Source organism: Cervus elaphus, chromosome 1 (genome assembly GCF_910594005.1).
Source record: "Cervus elaphus chromosome 1, mCerEla1.1, whole genome shotgun sequence".
In the NCBI taxonomy this organism is placed as follows: Eukaryota; Metazoa; Chordata; class Mammalia; order Artiodactyla; family Cervidae; genus Cervus; species Cervus elaphus.
In genome coordinates this window covers 54588119-54609420 of record NC_057815.1, presented here as the reverse complement: position 1 = coordinate 54609420, position 21302 = coordinate 54588119, and the positions used below count along the sequence as shown (strand labels likewise).

At 50.4% G+C, this 21302-nt stretch overlaps 1 protein-coding gene across 1 annotated transcript in view; it reads right to left on the bottom strand.

The window, feature by feature from the left end:
- GALNT18 (polypeptide N-acetylgalactosaminyltransferase 18) overlaps nt 1-21302 on the bottom strand; it is a 349951-nt gene that overhangs the window by 1187 nt on the left and 327462 nt on the right. Inside the window, exon 10 of the mRNA XM_043902975.1 lies at nt 15685-15849. Coding sequence (XP_043758910.1) covers nt 15685-15849 — 165 coding nt within the window. The remainder of the gene's footprint in view (nt 1-15684; nt 15850-21302) is intronic.

Here is a 21302-nt window from a genome sequence, read left to right as displayed (position 1 = left end):
ATTTCACCAAAGATGTGCTCAGCCGGGCTTTGGCCTCCCAAGCAGGCAGGTTCTTACAAGTTGGCCCCCTGGAGCTTCATGGTACTAGAGTATATGGACAAACTCACTTTTCCCCAGAATCTACTCCTCCTGTGTTTCCCATCTCAGCAATAACCAAGCATTTCCACTGATACCTCTGCTTCTCCCCAGTACTGATTAGGCACCAAATCCTACCAATTCCTCCTCATACCCTGTGACTGTCCCCTTATCCCCATGCCATCACACCTGCCCCAGTTCGGGCCACGGTTTTCCGTCACCTGGACAACTGCACCAGTCTCCTAACTGACCCCCTTCCCTCTCCATAAGCAGGACTCTGTAGTGCACACCCCAGCTGCCCCCATGCCCATCCCAGCGAACAGCACCTTGTGATAGAGGGGGACACACCCCTCTTCTGTAAGGAAGCCATCCCCTTGGCCACCACTGTCCCCGTGGCAACCACTGACACCTCACGAGAACACTGAGACTCAGTTCTTCCAACCACCCGGGAAATGGGCAGCATCTCCTGCAGCTGAATGTACACAGCCCTGAGACCCACGGACCCCAGGCCCAGGTGGGTATCCAGAAGAACTGTCTGCACCGGTTCTGAAGCATGGTTTATAGAAGTTCCAACCTGGACACAACCCAAATGTCCATCAATAGTACAATGGATAAATAACTTGTGGTTATTCACCTAACTCGTACATTAAAAATGCTGTACATTACAGCATTAAAAATGAGTAAGCCAGAGCTCCACTCATTAAGGACAAATCCCACAAATATAGTGCTAGCAAAGGAAGCCAGACAAAGAACACATACACAATTAGACTTACATATACTTTCCAAACAGGCAAAAAAGACCACAGACTTAGAGTCAGGGGTGGGTATCTTGGGGAGGAGGGAGTGTGAAAATGATTGTTGCTGCTGCTGCTGCTAAGTCGCTTCAGTCGTGTCCGACCCTGTGCGACCCCATAGACGGCAGCCTACCAGGCTCCTCTGTCCATGGGATTTTCCAGGCAAGAACACTGGAGCGGGTTGCTATTGCCTTCTCCGGGGAAGATGATTGACAGTAGACCAAAGGGTGCTTCCTGGGAGTTGGGAGTGTGCTGTTTCCTGACCTGGCTGGTGGTTACCTAAATGTTGGCTTTGTTTTAAATTATTGAGTTGAACATTTATTTTGGTATGTATGTTTGCATGGTTCTATCTGCGTATATGTTATTCTTCAGCTAAAAAAATTTAAAACAAAAATCCAGCTCTCTCAGAGGGACTTTGAATAGCAGGTGAAGGAGCCAGGGGGCAGAGGGGGTAAGAGTGTATTTTATATGTGTGTCTGGTGGGGAGTGTGGGACTCCCCATTTGCTGTGTGTGGGAGATGGCCCGGGGACTGCAAACCTCCTTAGAAGCATTCGAGGGAGTAAAGCAGTGTGTCCCTGTGTGCCCCGACCCCAGCACCTCCCCTGAGGAGAGCAGGGGCTCGCTGATCCCGAGAGCGGAGAGACAGCACAACAAAAGCAGCTCACCTGGGGCCCAGAGGTGCAGCCAGAGAGAAGCCCACAGGCTCAGGCTCTGAGGGGCCGAGGGACGTCGGGCCACCGGGCAAGGGCTCAGAAAGGCCCCTGGGGTCCTTGTGTTGGAAGAGATGTGGAAGGCTGGCCCTCTCATCCTCACTTGCAAGCTGACTGGGCCATCCTGGCCGAGCACTCTTCCCTGGGCCGCTCCACCTTGGGAGAACTCTCCCCCACTGGATGAAAACTGTTGTCTCAGGGGCAACCAGCAAGGGGGCCCAGACTGTGCCCCGAGGTTTCCACAGGCAGGTGGGCTCCTACTTCTCCACCTTCTCCTTTCCTGTAGGGGAAGATGGGGCACACAGCCCCCCAACCCCCCAGTTCCATTCTCTACCAGGTGAAACATTTCCAGTTCCTTGCGAGACAATCTGGTTTCATTTTGCCAGCCCGGTGGCCCTCCTGTAGACAGACTCCAGTAGTTGTGAGTCACTCAGAACTGACCACGCCGCAGAGGATCACCATCTCGTCTCCATTGAACAAGAGGCTCCTTGGACATAGCCGAGGCATTTGCACTTTGGGGGCCACACCACGCTCCCGAGCCCCAACTGGATGACTTTGTTGGCCAGCCTCAAGTTGTACCTTCAGAAGCTGTGCTCCACCTTGGGTCCTCTCCCTGTCCCTCAAAATCTTGGCTTTTGAATCCAGAGGAATCCCTTGTGACACCTGCTCTAAGCAAGGCCAGCCAGTCCCTCCACCAGGCTCTGGTTTCCAAGGCCTGAGCGCTCTGCTGCCCACACCCAGGGTGGGTTGGTCTAGTGCTTTTGGGCCTGGGGCCAGCCCCCGCCCAATCCTCCTGTATCCCCAGCAGCCTGGTGGGATATCTTATGCTGTGAGGCTGGAGGAGAGCTCAGGCAGGATGGGAATGAAACAAGCCCAGCCCTCTAATCACAAGATCTGCTGGTGATTCGGGTGGTGAGACAGAGGAGAGGGCTGGACAGACATGCTTCTGCCCAAGGCAAGCTGTTCTGCCCTCCTGCTTCCTTTCTCTCTAGGACCAGATGGTAATTTTGGTCCTGATGACTGAAGAACGAGCAGAAGGATCGATGGGCAACCCCTTTAACATCTATAACACAACAGATGGATATGAAGCTATTCACGGTGTCAGGATCAGGGCTCCAGAAAAAGTGCACAACAGGCAGAAAAGGGGGACAGGCGAGGATTCTGACAGCTCAGGAGGTCCTCAAGGCCAGGCCAGGCCTTGCCAACCGTGAGGCTGCTTCACCAAGCCCAGACCACTGAAGTCTGGAGAAACTTGTCCAAACCAGAGGCGTCCATAGCTCTCTCCTTTCCCGCCAGCCACTCGGGCACATTCTAAGCCTTCCTCGGGGATGCCATGCTAAGGCCAAGAGAGGGAGGTGGGACAGAGGTCTCTGAGAAGCACAGCGTTCCTTCAGAGACTCAAATATGGCATTTCCCAGGCCCTCCCCTGACCCAGACGCTCTCTCAGCACCCTAGAGACAGGAAGCATGGTGACCCTGAGGCAGAAATGGTCTGTATGGCCTCCGGGAAGGCTGTGGGAGAAAGGGAGTCAGGCCAAGAGCAGGGCTGTGACGGAGACACAACCTCAGTTAGGGCATCTGGACCTGAGGGTAGAGAATGAGGCCAAGAGAGCTCTCTTTCCAGAGGCATTGAAGGAGAATCTTCCAGAACAGAGTAGTAAGGCCACATTGGAGGCCTGGTATACGTCTTGGGACATATGTGAGATACGGAGGAGCCAGCCCAGTCTCTGATGTGGAGCTGCACTGGTCACTGGCCAGTCTCCCTCCTGTCTTCCTTCCTAGACCTCAAGCTCTGTCATTGAGCAAACCCTGGAATCTCACCCCATTCTCGGGCAAATTCCATTTGCCCCAGTTGTGAAGGAGACTTCCTTTTCTCTATTCAATCCCTTCACAGTGAGCTCAGCACCTTTGGGGGCAGCCTGGTGGGGTTACTATTCTTCTCTCTACCTGCAGGCTCTGCCCTGAGATAAAAGTAGGGACAGTTAAGGCTCATTTGCCACATCCCCGGCACCGTGTCAAGTGCTTCACACACTGTTTCATGTGTTCCTCACAATAACGCTGAGCAGTGGAGGTAAGAATTATTCCCATTCTGTAGAATTGGAGACTGAGGCTCAGAGAGTTGGGCCACATGGTCAGTCAGTGGTAGAGTCAGGCTGGGAGTCTGCCGCCTTCACTGTTCCCCACTAGGATGAGTGGTCAGACCTTCCCCTCCATTTATCCCGCCCGGGCCTGTGGGTGAACTAGACTGAGAGCTGCGGTGCGCCACAGCTTGCGGTGGAGGAAGGCCATCTGATGGGCCTCAGCGGCTCTGGAGAGTCAGGTTGATCTACTTCTTTTGAGAGTTCTCTGCAAAGACGTGATTCATTGCTCTATCCATCCATCCAGTAATTAATGACTGCCTATCACATTCTGGGAATAGTTACTGGCCACTGACACATATCAGTGACTAAACAGAAGGAGATCTTTGTCTTTGTGGAGACTATATTCTAGGAGGAAGAGAGAACAATAGATTCTTTACTGTGTTAAAGGTACTAAGATTACGCACAAAAATGGAGAACAGTGCTGTGGATTGAATGTGTCCCCTATAAATTCATGTGTTGAAGCCCTGATCCCCAGCGTGATGCAAGGTGGGGCCTTGGGGAGGGAATTAGGTCCCAGGGGTGGAGCCCTCCTAATGGAATTAGTGCCCTTATAAGAAGAGATGCAGGAGAGATGGTCTCTTTCTCTGGGCCACATGAGGACACAGTGAAAAGCTGGCCATGTGAAAACCAGGAAGAGGGTTCTCACCAGACACCAAATCTGCTGGCACCTTGATCCTGAACTTTCCAGCCTCCAGAATGGCGAGTAATACATATTTTTTGTTCAAGCTTCCCAGTCATAGTCTTCTTTTTATACTAGCAGCCCAGATAGACTAAGTCCAGCAGGTTGGGAGGATTTGGGAACTGCTGTGAGCAGGAGGCAGCAGGAGATGCTTGGGGGTGATCCTGAGAAGGTGCGAGCTGGGCAGACACGAGGGAGGAAAGGAGGAGTCTAGGTGCATTGGAATGAAGCTCCCGCACCCACAGAGGCCTGGTGTGTGCAGGGAACAGCATGGGGTTGGGGGAGGAGAGGAGACCCAAGAGCTGAGAGAGGGGCAGGTTGTGTGAAGGGACTTCGGCTGTTCATCCGGTGACAGGACTGGCCACTGTGGGGTGGGACTGACATGCTAAATGGGTCCCTCGGGCTGCTATGTGGCATGTGGAGCATGGGGGTCGGGGAGCGGGGAGGAAGGAACCAGGACCACCTCTTAGCAGGTTCTCATCCTCACCAGAGAGCCCCTGCCAGCCCCGCCCTCGGTGGAGGGCGAAGTTGCTTGGTTTACCAGTCCAGTCATCTAAATTATTTGTGTAATACTTACAACTACAGGATCTGGAAACACACAATACTTTTAATTAAAGAATTTAAATAAGGGCAATTAAACCTGGCAGGAGAGAGGCCGCAGCACACAGAGAGCTTAATTGGAACGGAAACCGAGTTAAGTATGGAAACAGCGTTAAAAAAAAAAATAGAAAGCTGAATGTATGGAATTAAGAAGGCTAATAATAATTCCTAGAGCTGGGTTCCCAGCCCCCAGCCTAGCTCCTTCTTCTTCCAAGCCTCTCTGGAGTAGAGACTAGAACGGGCATCAGAGGTGGGACTAGTGGAAGCAAGAACATGGGACTCTGCTCCCAGCCCTGCTTCCAGCTCTCCCTGGCTGTAACCCTGGTAAGCGGCTGAGCCGTCCTGGGCTTCAGTCTTCTTGTTTATAAAAGGTACCAGAGGACTGTGGGGGTACGGAGACATGGAGCGCTGACTATGGGCCCGGCAGGGCACGTGGCACTGTGGTCCATAAGCTCCTTGGGGTGAGGTGCTGAGGGGCTGACTCTGGATTTCGCATCCACGCACCTCCTCTCTGCCTGTTTGCCCAGGTGTGTGTCTGTGGCAGGAGACTAACCTGCCCAGTTCTTCCTGGGGAGGTGGGCAGGGCAAATGGATTAGACAGCCCCTGGAGGGCTTTGTGACACCCTCGATCACCAAGCCCCACCTTCTGACCCGTACAAGCCTAGTGTGTGCAGAGAGCAGCATGGGGCTGGGGGGAGGAAATGAGGCCCAAGAGCTAATGTGAATGGTCTTTGGCTGTTCATCCCATGACAGGACTGGCCACTGCGGGGTGGAACTGACATGCTAACTGGGTCCTTCTGGCTGCTGCGTGGCGTGTAGAGCACGGGCAGGGATGGGGTGGGAGGGCGGGGGGCGGGTGGGAGTGCAGGGGTGGGGAATGGGGGGTTGGGTGGTTGGAGGGTGGGGAAGGAGGAAGGAAGTGCCTTTTTAAGCTGCCTGTGCTTTTCACAGCTGCCGGTGCTGCTGGTCCAGGGACCATACTTTGGGGACCACAAGCAAACCGTGATCCTCTCTGGGGAAAGGATGAGGCTTGGCTTACTGCCCCGAGCTGGGTCACCTGAAGCAGCTGGGCTGAGTTCAGGTTGCTCTCATGCTTGCAACCAAGGTGTTTACAAGGAGGTTGCGTGAGGACTGAATCCTGTATTCCGAAGACTGCTTCTTTCAGAGCTCTGGTTCCACTTTTCGTTCTAATTAGTTTTCCATGGGCAAGTGGCCCAGTGGGTCTTTTGCTTTAAGCACAGTGGACGTGGGAGTTTCCAGGTTAAGTCGTTAATGATTAATAATCAAATAATTCAAAGCATGGGTGGGATGTTAGTGCTAGTTACAGAAATCCTGAGATTAAGTTTTTTTTGTAGAGGAAAGTGGTCTTTCTGTACTATGAATATTCAACACTCGGTTTTTTTAAAAGGTGCCTTGGTGCTTGTTGTTCTTAAAGGAGACACACCTGTCCCTGAGTGAGATTCTGCTTGGGATTTGCTCTGAGGTCTGTTGGACTGAAAATGGGGTAATGGCAATGTCAAATGCAAAAGGAAAGGTGAAGGTGGGTATCCAGCAAGATGGCTGGAGGGAGTTTGCTGAGGAAGCAGGAATACAGCCAGTTCATACACATCTACTGGCAGGGAGACCCTAGCCCCAAACTCCTACTGCAGTAATCCACAGGTTTTCTAGAGACAAGACAAAGCCTCCTTGGCATGAAGGTTTAAAGCATGGGCCCTAGAGACAGAATCCTGATTTGACCTCAGACAAATACTATAATATCTCTGTGCCTCAGTTTCCTCATCTGTAGAATGGGGATATGAAGCACCTGATGGCAATGTCATGAGGATTAAGTGATATTTATACAGCAGTTACAGTAGTACCTGGTGCATAGTAAGAACCACGTGAATGTTTGAGACATAAAATTTAAAATCCCACCCACAGGTTCCCTGGTGGCTCAGTGGTAAAGAATCCACCTGCCAATGCAGGAGACACAAGTTTGGTCCCTGATCAGGGAAGATCCCACGTGCCTCGGAGCAACTAAGCCCCTGAGCCACAATTACTGAGCTTGAGCTCTAGAGCCCAGAAGCCACAACTACTGAGGCTGCACAACCTAGAACCTGTGCTCCACAATAGAAACCACTGCAGTGAGAAGCCTGCACATCGTAACTAGAGAGCAACCCCGACTTGACGCGACTAGAGAAAAGCTGGTGCAGCAGTGAAGACCCAGCACAGCCAAAAATAAGTAACTAACTCAGTGAAAATTTAAAATAAATAAATAAAATTCTCCCCAGGTCTGAACAGTGAGGTACGGAGCCTTCACACCTGGTCCTGGCTCCTGATCTAAAGTGCTGATGGCCATAAACTAAAAATAACTAAGAAAATATTCAGGGCCTAAATAAAGCTTTGTCAGTCCTTCAAAACTGGACGGTTCTACACTTGCCCCTTCATGTGACATAGAAATGAAAAGCTGCTTTATTCCAGAGCCACAAAGAAACACCCGATTATAGTCTTTTCTTCTCAGTACAAAAGGTTCTCCAAGTTGGACTTCCTGACAGCGCCTGGGGATTGGAGCGGGAGAAAGTCAAGGACTCCTCCTCCTTGCGTGCTGGGAAATTCTTTGGCAGAATCAGTGGTGCTCCCTGGGAAATGTGCTCTGCAAATAAGTTCTTTTTGGAGTGGGTTACTCATCTTGCATCAAATTATCAAATTAGACCCCACGAATCAGAACTAGTGGTCCATGGCCAGGCTCTGCACTCAGCTCTCTTCCAGGCAGTCTCTGCAGGCTCTCAAAATGCTTTCTCTCCTGGCCTTAACGGTCATCTCTGCTGTTATCCTTGATGCTCTCCATTTGGAAAAGGCATTAAAAAGCCTTTTAAAGCCCTTGCCTCTGAGCTGAGAATGAGGCGAGATTGGGGGCTGAGATGGGAGGATGGCCCCCCAGTGGGAAAGCTGCCCTGTGCACTGAATGGGCCTTGCCTGTGTTTCCATCAAAGAACCCAACGGCCCACGGTGGTGACAGCACATCTCAGAGTCTGGGGCAGCATGATATACGGCCAGAACACACTGACATCTCATCAGAGCCTCTTGTTTTAACAAATATTCATACAAATTGCTACTCCTTTTATACTTGTTTTAGTAAAGATCATTTCCACCTTCCTCCCCCAAATCTGAAGCTATAGGAAGAGTAAGTTGGAGCAGCCTGCTTCATGCATGTCTGTGTATTGCGGCCGGATGCACTACCATCTAAAAATGTTCCTGGAGGGATTTTCCAACTAAACTGAGACCTTTGACTACGATATTCAAATGTCCTTGAAATACCGTAGTACAATTAGTTTTTATTCAGCATGCATGCGTGCATGCAAGGAGGAGTTATTGAGGGTAGAGTTCATCTTTGGGTCTCCCACAAATCTGTCTCGAGATCTGGGACACAGAATATTTGTATTAGTATTTGTGAATTTTTAGAAAGGATTCTTTCATTTAATTGACAGCATCCTGGTGTATCTCTTCTGTTGCAGGCTTTCTGTTAGGTGCTAGAGACACTGAAAGTGTAAGATAGCCCATCCCTCCAGTCTATTAGTTGATGGGAGAAAGAGTTATGGAGAAAAATAACAGATAAACAATTCCATAAAGTGGAATAACAATGACCCTCATAGCAGATGTGCAGCTCATTTTCAAGTTCATGGTGCTTCTTAGTAAGGTGGGCCCAGTTGGGGCTTCTAGGTAGAAAAAGCCCTTTTCTGGGCATTAGAAGCTTAGAATTATAGAATTTCAGAGTTGGTAAGCCCTGAGAACCATCCAATCCAACTCTACTTAGAGCTGTGGCACCATTGATGGCCTGCTGAGTGGTTCTCTGAGTCCACCTCTTCCTTGAATGGCCAATCTCACGTCCAGACATCCCTATGAGAAAGCTGCTCTGTAAATTGTCCTTGTAGCTCCCTCTATCTGGTCCTCCCTCAGAGCTACCTAGGACAAGCCTGTTCTCTTTGCCTACAGAAACCCTTATGATATTTGAGGGCGGAGATCATCCATTCCTGAGGTCATTCTTGCTTCAACCATGTATGCAAATTGAGTTTAAGGAAGCTGAAATTTAAAGGACATACATCATAACAGCCTTCCTAGGGCATGAATTCCCTCAATAACATCTTGAAGAGAGGACTTGGCATTTGCTTAACCATTCAAAGTAATAGTGATGGGGGATGGTGGGGAGGATGGGTACCTCATTGCCCCTGAGAGGCAGTCCATTGCTTTGGTGCCACAAAGGTCTCTTGTGTAAGTGACCTGATACCTGTTTCTTCCCTCTCCTTCTATTGGTCCAGGGGTACTTATTAGATGCCTCTTTCACTGACACTGCATCGCCTAATCCCAGAATTCTCCAGATATCAGTATGTGGGGTATTCTGAGAAGGTTAAAGTCTTATGCACGTGTGTGTGGTAAGTCGCTTCAATCATGTCTGACTGTTTGTGACCCTATGGACTGTAGCCTGCCCAGTTCCTCTGTCCATGGGATTCTCTTGGCAAGAATACTGGGGTGGTTTGCCGTGCCCTTGTCCAGGGGATCTTCCCAACCCAGGGATCGAACCTGTGTCTCTTATGTCTCCTGCATTGGCAGGTAGGTTCTTAACTACTAGTGACACTTGGGAAGCCCTAAAGTCTTATACCTAACGTATATGAATCTATAATCCCAGGACCTAGTCAGTTTAGGAAATTCTTTAATTCTGGATGAGTCACAAGTTAGAAAAATCATGAAGGAACAACTACCACTTCTGAAGTTAATGAAGTCTCGTCACTTGTCGACCTGGGAAATGTTGGCTGTTTAGAGATGGGTGCTCACTGACTTCTTCAAACTCAGAGCCTGGGGTGGCCCTCGATTCATAGTCTCCCCTCACAACTACCTCCATTTAATTCATCACTGCTTCTGATAGACTGATGAACTGTCTCTCAATGTTCTCCCCAATAGTTGCCTGGCCCCAGGCCCCCATGGCCACCTCATCCATCCCTGTTCTCACAGGGATGATGGAACAGCCTCCTACTTTCTTCTCTGTCTTCCATTCCACCTTGCACTCTGCTGCCAGGGGTATTCAGACCACATCATGTCATTCTAAAGTTTATTGAACCCCTCTTGTGAAAAGTGAAGTGAAAGTGTTAGTCACTCAGTCTTGTTTGACTCTTTGTGATCCCATGGGCTATAGCCCGCCAGGCTCCTCTGTCCATAGAATTCTCCAGGCAAGAATACTGGAGTAGGTAGCCATTCCCTTCTTCAGGGGATCTCCTGACCCAGGGATCAAACTCGGGTCTCCTGCATTGCAGGCATATTCTTTATCATCTGAGCCACTGGGGAAGCCCATGAACACCCCCTAGTTCCTCCCTTGGCTTTTAAGGTAAAGTCAAACCTCTTGGGCTTAATTTTCAATGACCATTACCTGCCCCCAAACTGACTCTGTGTCTCATCTCTCTCATACCCCAATTCTAAATTCCACCCACACCAACACTGAATTTCTATTCCTCAAACATACCCTGCCTTTTTCTGCCTTTGCCTATGCTGAGCTTCTACATGGGCTGTTCTTCCTTTCTACATTTGGGAAGTATCCTGCAACTTTCAAGAACCAGATCAAACATGTCTCGAATGTGAAGACATCCCTGAGCTGTGCAGACAGAGCCCGTCACCCCGGGCTTCCAGAACACCATATCCCCCTCATTTCTGCTCTTGCCATCCAGTTTTGTTATGTGTTTATACACCCAAGGGCTCCTCCAGGGCAGAGGCCGTGTCTGATTCATATCTGCATCCTTCCTGCCCAACCACTGTGCTCAATAAATGTTTGATGAATGACTGAAGGAAAGAATGTTCATCATTGGAAAATTGCTCATCAGAGCCCTGTACATCAGCGTTGCTGAGAGATGTTTTCATCAAATGTAGTTTCTCAGTATCTGATGCTGTTCTGATTCATCCTGAAGCACTGGAAATTCAGAAGAGCTTGCAGGGGTTAGAGGAAAGTCATTTTATTTGTTAAACAGAAAATCAGGCTATGAGACGGAACACTAAGATATGCAAATACTATCTTTTTTGTAGGAGAAACTGGGAGAATCACACTAGATTATTTTGGAATTAATTCAGCTTAAATGTCTGTGGAGTTTAAATGCAGCCCTCAGGAGAGTAAATAATGCAGAATGTGAAAGTGAAGAGATTTGAAATGCACCAGTAAAATCTTTCAGCCCAACTTCTGCACCAGAACATTTTAGTTGGTAGAATCCCCTTGTAATTTGTAAAGATTAAAACCTGTGGCAAGAAAATTAGCCCAGACCATAATTTTAATCATTTAAGAGGCTCCCAGCTTCCTCTGGCCTCATCAACAGTAGCTCCTAAACAGTAAGGGCTTGAGGACAGATTTCAGGATACTTGATAAATATTGATCATTTTACATGAAACAAAAATTTCACAAGCATTAATTTTTAAATATCAAGTGAGAGTGGCTGCTCTGGGTTTGCAAATTAGGGATTCAAAAATATTATTTCCAAACAGTTCCCTTGGTAGAAGGATCAAAGAGGTGATGCCAGAGTGCCCTGGGAGTTCTAATTAGATTTATGTATAAGGAGTGAAAAACTGCCCAGTCCTCAGGGCTGCACATGCTAACACAGCCTGCTTTTGTCACAGTGTCCCTTCAAGCATGAGTGTGTGGGGCTGCCTGTTCAAGGCTGTGTGTGTATTGAGATGAGTGAAGGACGGAGCTGGATTTTGGAGGAATATTCCTTTCTCTGCCCAAGTCAGAAAAGGGCAGATGAGATGAGGGCCAGCTGGGGCACCAAGGCCTCTGGATCTGGACATGGGTGGGAAGGCCATCTGTCTGCAAGGGCTGGAAAGGAGCTGGACGTGCCTGTGTTGAAGCAGCCCAAGTTCAGATTCAAACTGCACAAGGCTAGGCTCAGAGAGGCCGAGGCCTCAGAGACAGTCTGAGCTCTATTCCCCTGGTGATTCTGGAGCTTCTGGGAGGAGCAAGTACTCGGAAGGGGCCAGGGAGCTCACTTCAGTTCAGTTCAGGGGCACTCATAGCCAGTGATACACAGTTCCGAGAGGCAGGTGCCTGGCTGGGCCCGATTTCTCAATGGTATTCCAGGGCAACCTGGGTCCTCTCCTCCTCCCTCTCCCAGTGAGTGGAAGCAGTGTGCCTGCCCATCCCAGGACCCCCAGCCACACATGCCCGCTTGTTTGGTCCACCCCACCAAACGCTGGGCTCCTGGGGGCAGCCTCAGATTCTGTCCTGACAGGAGATCGTGGGGGCCAGGCAGGGTCCTGAAGACCCCAGGGTCAAGGAGGAGAAGGAGGAGGAGGAAGGAACGTTTAAACTTTCAAACTGCATCTCAGCCTCTGGTAACTCCCTTGCCTGCCTCTTTCCCCCTTCTAGAATTTCTCCTCGCCATTCAGCTCCACAATTCTAGCCGCTAGGGGCTTTCAAAACCCAGACCTAACACACCAGTTTCCCGCCTCACTTTCCATGGGACCAGGTCCAGGCCCATCTGCCCTTCAGATGTATCCCCAGCTGTGCCCCACGATGCCCGCCAGGATCCAGACACATGCACCATCTGCAGCTCCCTGCACGTGGCTTGGGTTTGGTGCCTTCAGCTTGCATCTATGCCATTCCTTCTCCCTGGAATGCCACCTCTCAACTCCTATATGGAGCAAACTCTTATGCCATCTACAAGAGCCAAGTTATATACTATCTCTTCTGAAAAACCACCAGCCTTGCCCCAACCCCCATCTTCCTGCGTGGTGTCATACAACTCCCAGGACAAAATTGAAAGCAGGGGTGAAGCAGAGTGACTGAAGGCAGCACAGAACACCTGATGTGAGCCCTGACAAGACCCTCCAGATGGTACAGTCCCCATCTCACCCAGCCAAGTCAGCCCCATTCACCTCCATGTGCCGATGTACCCATTTTTCTCTGTTGCCTCCAGCCTGTGAGTCTATTTTGCATCTAACTTGAGCTGGGCAACAACAGCCACTTCACCATCAAGCCCACAAGCTAGCCTTCCTCCCTGACCACACATCTCCAGGGCTCCTTCTCCCTTGTAATTTAAAGGTGGATAGAAAGTCCATATAGTCAAAGCTATGGTTTTTCTAGTAGTCATGTACAAATGTGAGAGTTGGACTATAAAGAAGGTTGAGCATTGAAGAACTGATGTTTTCAAATGGTGCTGGAGAAGACTCTTGAGAGTCCCTTGGACAGCAAGGAGATCAAACCAGTCAGTTGTAAAGGAAATCAACCCTGAATATTCATTGAAAGGACTGATGCTGAAGCTGAAGCTCCAATACTTTGGCCACCTGATGGAAGGAGCCAACTCATTGGAAAAGGTCCTGATTTTGGGAAAGATTGAAGGCAGGAGGAGAAGGGGGGCGACAGAGGATGAGGTGATTGGATGGCATCACCAATTCAGTGGACATGAGTTTGAGCAAGTTCTGGGAGATGGTGAAGGACAGGGAAGCCTGGCGTGCTGCAGTCCGTGGGGTCGCAAAGAGTCGGACAGGACTGAGCAACTGAACAACAAGAGGGGGGATGCAGCCCTGAGCTGTGTCACTCTGGGCCAGAAGCCTGGCAGAGGAACATGATAAAGCCTTCCACTGGGCACAGTGTGGGGTCAAACAGGCCACAGCTGGGGCACGTGGGCTCCACCAGGAGAGAGGGAGGTGGGAGGAAGATGCATCCTCTGTTCTAAGCCTCAGCCCTGACCCTGACCTTCTTCTAGTGGCCACTTCCAACATCCTCACACACTTACAGATAGAAAAGAGAATCTGAAGTAGTTCAGGAGTAATAATAATAACCAGTTTGGCCACCTGATGTGAAGAGCTGACTCATTGGAAAAGACCCTGATGCTGGGAAAGATTGAGAATAGGAGGAGAAGGAGACGACAGAGGATGAGATGGTTGGATGGCATCACTGACTCGATGGACATGGGTTTGGGAGGACTCCGGGAGTTGGTGATGGACAGGGAGGCCTGGCGTCCTTCAGTTCATGGGGTCGCAAAGAGTTGGACACGTCTGAGCTACTGAAATGAACTGAGCACCTTGGGTCTGTTATTTGACATCTTTGTGCCTCATCTATGAACTTGGGCTAATGGTCCACAGCAAATCACACACAGTCACTGTGATGACTGAATGAGCCGGTGTATGCCCGGCATCCAGGAAGTCTGGCACAGGGTAAACACTGTGTGAACCTTAGCTAATTCTTTCTATGGGACAGAACTTTATCGTTGGCAGCATGTGTCAAAGGTCACATGGATAGGAAGGGGCAGGACCAGAGGCCCCAGTCGCTGGGCACCATTCCCCTTCACTGAACCCCACACCCTGTGCGGGCCCGGCCTGGACTCTGAGCTGCATCTGACCTGCCCTTAGGTGTGTGCCGTGATTTGTCCCCCTGTACTGCTCCCCAGCGTCTGTTTTCCTGGGGTCACAAAGTCCTGGTCTGGACTCTCACTCCTGCTCTCCAAGTAGCCCGTGAATCTATGACTTACGTTGAACTTGTCGCTGAGAGTTGACGTTCACCATCCATTTAGGACCCAACTGAGGGTCTCTCTCAGGTCTATCTGGCTCTGCACACCCAGACCACAGGTCAGAGGTGCCCTGTGCCAGAGAACTTGATGCAGCAGGACATCCCTGCCCCCTGTCCACCACTATAGGGGAGGTAACTGGATGTGAGGGCTGGAATCAAGGTCGGGCCAACCAAACACCTCCTTCCTGTGCCCGTCAGCCTTCTCCCTGGGTGGAAGCAGCTTGCTGGGAGTCTTGAGTCGGGCCCTCTGCCTGTACATCCCATGAGTATAGACTTTCTGCTTCTGACTTCCCCAGGAGCATCCACCACATGCAGCCCCCAGCAGCCCTGATGCTCTAAAAGAAATCCCTTACCTCCTGTGATGAGCGCTTCCCCTCCACTCCCTGGGAGGTGGATGCTCCTATCTGTGGGCGGAAATGGATCCTAACTTAGTGGATTCCCTAGGGGATGGAGGCCTCTGGGCCAAGGCAGGGGTTTTCTTCGAAGCTGGGTCATCATGGGCTGTCTCCAGCTGGCACCCAGCTCCTGGGGTATCATTTTATAACTGGGCCATTGCAGAGCAGGAAGATTAATACAGTCCTCAGAACTGATGGAGGCTTAATAAAGGAATGCTTCATGGTCACCAGTGTGCAGACTGCCCTTCACAAAGTGGTCCCCAGACACTGCCCTTTGAGGAAACCTCATTCCCCACAGAATGAGGAGGAAGGCAGAGTGGCTCACAGATCACAGATGACCCAGCACTGTCTGTACCTGCGATACTGGGGCTGCGCTTGTCAGAAGGGGCTTATGCAGAAGAAATGTGAGTTTTAGAGTCAGAGGCTCAGAGTTCAAATCCCAGCCCTGCCCCCTCACTCTGTGACTTCAGGCAGGGGACTCCCACCTCTGAGCCTGTTTCCTTATATCTAAAAGGTAAATAAAATACCACTAAAGCAACAACAATGACAACAATAATAATAAACTCCCTCAGAGCCAGTATCAGGAGTCAATGAGCTAACCAATTCCAGCCACCACCACCCCCAGCTCACTCCCCCCTGCCCTGCACATAGTAGGTGCTCATTAAATCCTGAGACTTGGCACCTCTCCTCTCCTCCTCCATCCCTCCCGTCCCTCCCAGGCCTGGCCCCTCCCTTGTTTCTCTTGATGTTGCTCCTTCGGGCGGGGCTGCTACCTGAGAGAACTGCCAGTGGAGCTTCATCCTCTTGGCTTTGGCATAGCTGCACTCGACGAGCCGCGGTCGGCTGTTGACGTCCACCAGGCAGCGGTTGTCATCGTCGTCCACCGTGGGGCTCAAGATGCCCACGTGGATCTGCTGGCTGCTCGTGTAGTACACGTTCTGGGGACCGGGGGTGGGGAGAACAAGATCAAAGGTTAACAGCCAGAGAGATGGGGAAGGTCTGCGGGGCATCTCCTCGGGCAGCCAGCCAAGAGAGCACAATCCAGTGACCTTCAAATAATCGTCCATTGCAACAGACAAGAAGAGAGCCTTTTACATTACGATTCAGTACAGTGCCTGGTCCAGAGGTATAACTGATAGAGAATTATCAAGAAATCAAACTTAGCTTCACTATATGCAGCGTACTCAATTTTCTATACTTTTTTCATTGAAAAACAGTGGTCATAACCTTTTAAATGGATTTCACCACCCACAGTTTAAAAAACACTGCTTGAATCCATTATTTGCAAGCTTGCTGACTTCTTCCCTCCATAAATAATTTTGTGTAAGATGCTGCACTTGACCAGGAGTTAAGGAGCAAAAGACCTGGGCCACATCTTAGGGAGCTCAGAGTTCTGTGGGAGGGGCAATATGTAATAGGCACTTTCCATCCATCCTAAGACTGTATAGAGCAGTTGGCAAACTTCTTCTTAAAGGGCCAGGTGGCAAATAAATATCTGGGGCTTTGCAGCATGCTGGGAGGTCTCCCAACCACCACCAGGTTCGGTGGTTCTCTAGGAGTCAGAAGATTCAGCGTATAGTTGCCCTCACAGCTATGATTTATTCTGGGGGAAAAGATATAAATCAAATCAGCAAAGGGAAAGGCGTGTGGGCAAAGCCTGGAGGAAACCAGGTGTCAGCTCCCAAGGGTCCTTCCACAGCAGTCACGGAAGATGCCCCAGAGTCCCCAGCAAGGAGCTGAGATAACACTTGTGAAGGGCCATCTACCAGAGAAACTCTTAGAGACTCAGCACCCAGGTTTTTTACTGGAGGCTGGTCACACAGGCAGCCTCCGCCTGGTACATACCCATCCCAGACTTCCAGCAGGAAGGCAGGTGTTCAGCATAAACCATATTAGTTGTATAATCAGTTTGGGCGCAGTGAGCCGCTCTTACCATCTGTGGGAGTGGTGGGAACCTTCCTGCAATCCAAGCTCCCAGATGCCAGTCAAGGGCCAACCATGTAAGTGGGCCTTTCAAAGGAGAGCAGCCATGCTGCTGTTTTAACCATTTTTTTCACAAAGGGCCAAATGGTCTGGAAAATCAGCTCTGTGATTGTAGTGCAAACACTGCCATGGGCAATACAAATGAATGACTTTATTTACAGAGATTGGGGCTGACTCTGGTCTAGCGGAAAGCCATAGGACCTTGGCTTTCAGTTTTCAGTCACTTCCCCCAACCTTAGGCAGTGGTTCCCAACAAGAACAGTCATAGGGTTTGTGAGCTCTCATCTTGTATCACCAAAGAAATTTAGCACCCCAACCTATGATTAGGTCGCATGGCCAAATCAAGAAACCATACTTCTCTGCTTTAGGTTAGAATTCAGGGTAGGCCCTATTGTTATCTTGATCTATTAAAAAAAATTCTCACTGGTAAATGTTTTTGACTAATTTCAAATGGTAAAAGGAAGTATTTCTTGTGTTAGTTAAAGAAGGTGATTCTCAAGGACTTTTAAAACCGGGTGCAGAGCATGAAAGGGACTGTGTGGGGAGAAGGGCAGTGCAGATGAGAGCAAATAAGGGGTGGCCCTTCAGGGCCATATTATTACTGAACTTCGCCATCCAGGGAAGGGGTGGAGAGGCAGTCATCCTTAAGATGTTAAAAAGAGCCTCAGGCCAGTGGGTCAGCTAAGGTCCCAGCAGGAAACAGGTGGCATGCTCAGCTAGGGGAATCCAAGGAGGGTAAATACACGCAGGGTTCTCAGTGGTGTGGTTCTAGGGGAAGGGAGCACAGGGATGGTTTCGTTCCTTGGGACAGTAACATGGACCTGTTACCATCACCAGGCTCAAAGGGATGAGAGGAGAGAGCAGGTACCAGAATGTGTAAAAATTACATGGAGAGACTTGTGAGAAGGGTCCAGGGAGGGAGAGGTTTGGGGTGATGGTGAGTGGTGGTTAATAACCATCCCAACATCACTCTCTCTTCCCCAGTCCATTCCTCTGCTGGGTTGGCCCATTGGAAGAACCCAGCTGAAAGTCAGAAATCCCATGGAAACTTCTGTAAAGTCCGCCTTGCAGGGCAGAACAGAAAGGATGGAGAGACAGATTGTAGACGTTCATTACAGCTGGATTTGCTCTCCAAGGAAGTTTTATGAATCCATGGAAATGGACATCAAAACTACCAAGGTGACTGATTCTTCCCTTAAAAGAGGTAAAGGGTGACCAAAGTTCTAAGCAGAGGCCAAACGTAGAATGCTTATCTTCAATGTAGAAATGTGACTAGAACACAGAGGCAAGGAGGCCCCAGTCAACACCTAAACTGGGTAAGAGATGGGCTTCTCATCAGAATCCTGAGGCCATCTATCAGGTGGCCTTGGTTTCCAGTTCACCATCAGGGAAAGTTGATGACCTGCTGTGGCTTCTAGTTTATTGGCATTGAGGGAGAATTTGATGACTGGTAGAATTTAGAAAATTAAATTAGATGCAGGTAGGAATCTCATCCATCCATCCAATCATCAAACAACAAGTAATCTCTAAGTTGGTTCCTGAGGGTCCAGAGTTGAGAAAGCCATAGTTCCCTGTCCTGGATGATCCAACAGTCAAGCTGGGGAAAGTAACATATCAGGAAATAGTGGTCCTAAACACACTGATATGGGAACTGTCCCCACTTCCTCCATCTCTTAGCCCAACTCTTGCTATGTTGAAAATCAACATAAAAGCTCACCACCTCCAGAAAGACTTCCCTCAATGTGCAAAAGCACGAGTCTGCTACCAGAGCCTTTCTGCAAAGATGCACAGCTATATATATGCTTTTGGGTTGAACCCACCATACCCTCTCCTCAGGACAGTGCAGATTAGTCACACAGTAAGTCAGGACCCAAATTGCCTGAAGCTCCGGGGTGTGGGCCGCCAGACAGGGACATCCAGGAAGGCAGTTACTGCCACTTCTTCCTTTGTCCCTATCACCAGGACTTGGCTCTCATTTCTAGGGCAGTCTCCACAGACACAAGCAGCCGCCCAGGTAATAGCTGAAACCAGTTTTATCCACTTAGCTGCTCTGAAGTGCTTGGGGGAGATGCTCAGAGAGTCCTGTGTGCACTTACTTACTATCTGGTACAGCTGTCATCAGAGCTGTTTATTACTCCAGAGTCTGGGAAAATCATAATAAGGACAGTTGTTTGTTATTAAAAAAGCAAGCAACAAAGTGCATCTTGAGTCGGGTAACCACCAACCGGTCAGATCACAGGGCAATTTAGCAAAGAAGATTCTGTTAAGCTGTCACTTGACACCTCAAAAGCCCAACCAGCGGTGGACTGAATCAATAAATGGCCTGAACACAGAAGAGGGAAACAGTTTTTTACAAGACACCACACATTTAGTGCCTGTAGATCCAGGAGGCCCAGCTGTGCTTCTGAGCAATGGGGAAACTGGAGATTTAATAGGAGATGACTTAGAATTGTGATTCCCAGTGGGGGGCACTTTTGCCAGCCAGAGGATATTTGGCAGTGTCTGGGGACATCTTTGGTTGCCATGATGGGGGCGGGAAAGGCTGCGACTGGCCTCTAGCGGGTAGAGGTCATGATATTGCTCAGCACCCTACAATGCACAAGGCAGCCCCCCACAGCAAAGAACTAGCCAGTCTCCAGTGTCGAGGGCTGCTATGCTTTATCCCAGTGAATCCTAGTAACAACTCCATGAGGCAGGTGTTACCATCACCCCCACCTTGTGGATGAGGAAACTGAGGGACAGAGAAATTAAGAACTTGTCCAAAGTCACACAGTAGCTGAAATCTAAACCGAGGCAGCTTGATGCCAAAGCCGTGCCTGTAACCTCTCATCTTACTCGCCCCCTCCCTCCCTCCAGTCACTCCAGCTCCAGTGACCAGGTTGGAGGGGGAGAGGCCAGCTTGGAAACTTCCACCATGATCCTGTGAGCAAAGGGTGGGGCGGGGTGGTCCTGGATGAGGGAGCAGCCGCCGGCTGGAGGATCCTTGACCAAAAGGCCTAGAACACAAGGTGCTAACCAAGGGCTAAGACGGCAACAGCCCTCCCGTGACTCATATCAGAGGTGGAGGCCGAGCTGTTACCCTGTCTATGGATGATTTATGACTCCCCCTGCCTCCCGGGGCACAGATACGCACCCCTGACCCCCCAGCGCCTCCTCAGCCACAAACGACTGCTTCAGCTCACTGTCCTCTCAGCCTACGCAGCTCAGCAGGGCTACAAACCCAGTCTGATGCTGAAAGAGAAAAATCACCAGCGAGGGAAAAGGACAGACATGTGGTATGTCGGGTCTCACGCCAGGGGTGTCTTCCTGTCCCTCAGGCTGGGGTCAGGAGTCAGGACCCACAGCTGAGCTGGCTGGCCAGCCAGGGAGCCTATAGCGACCCTCGGAGCACACTCCTGCCTTCAGGGCCACGGAGGCAAGGCTAGGCAAAGCACCCCAGGGCGAGAGGTTCCCCTTGCTCTGTCACCTCATCTCCCAGACACATCTCCCGCCCCGCGGGATGTGGCTGGGCCCCCTGCCAGCTGCGCTCAGCATCCCTTCTCTCCCTGGCAGGCTCGGAGGCGGGACCTGCCTCTGTCAGACTGAGGGGCAGCCTCACGGTATAAAACGTCACCTCTCTGGGAGTAGAAACACTTCAGGAAGGGAAGAGTGAGAAGAAAACAAACGTGTATACCTGTACCATGCCAGGTACCATCCACACCTGAGGTCACCTTTGGCTGTAGGGGTGAAGAAACAGGCTAAGAGAGATCTGAAGACCCTGCCAGCTGCACAGGCGGATGGCTCTCCTCCCGCCGTGATGAGGGGGAGATTCCCCGGGAAGGCTGAGGCCCTGGGAGTTCAGGGCCTTCCTCCCCCTCCCCGGGCCCAGCCGCCCAAAGGGGCCTCCCATCCGCCTGGCTGGAGCTGGGGCGCTATCTCCCCCACAGCCCCGAACCCTCAGCTCAGGCAGGAGAGCGAGGATCCCTGAGGGCCCTCCTGAAGTCACCCCTCGGAACCAGCAAGGGAACTGCCAGGTCATTTCCACCAGGTCATTCACACTGAGTCCTGGGACTCCAAGAAAGGGTCTCAGGGGCCCCTGAAGGCACTCGGGTCTGGGAGGACAGCCCACCGGGTGAGGTTCTAGGACCCCTCTCCCAGCCCAACCTGGGCTTGCGTTCTTTCTTCAACTTTCACATAACATTTTCCTTGAACAAAAGGTTATGAAGAATTTACCAAAAAAGTTTGAAAACCACTGATGTCAACCATGAGACCTTCATTTAGGAGAAGGTTATTAATGCCCAGTAAACCTTCATCTGCTTAAACCCCACCAACTGGAATTTGTGAACGCAGGACGACCAGCTTTAACTTCCTGTCTCCAACCTCCTCCAGGCTGTTAGTGCCTTGCATTCTTTAATAGGGTCAATTTACA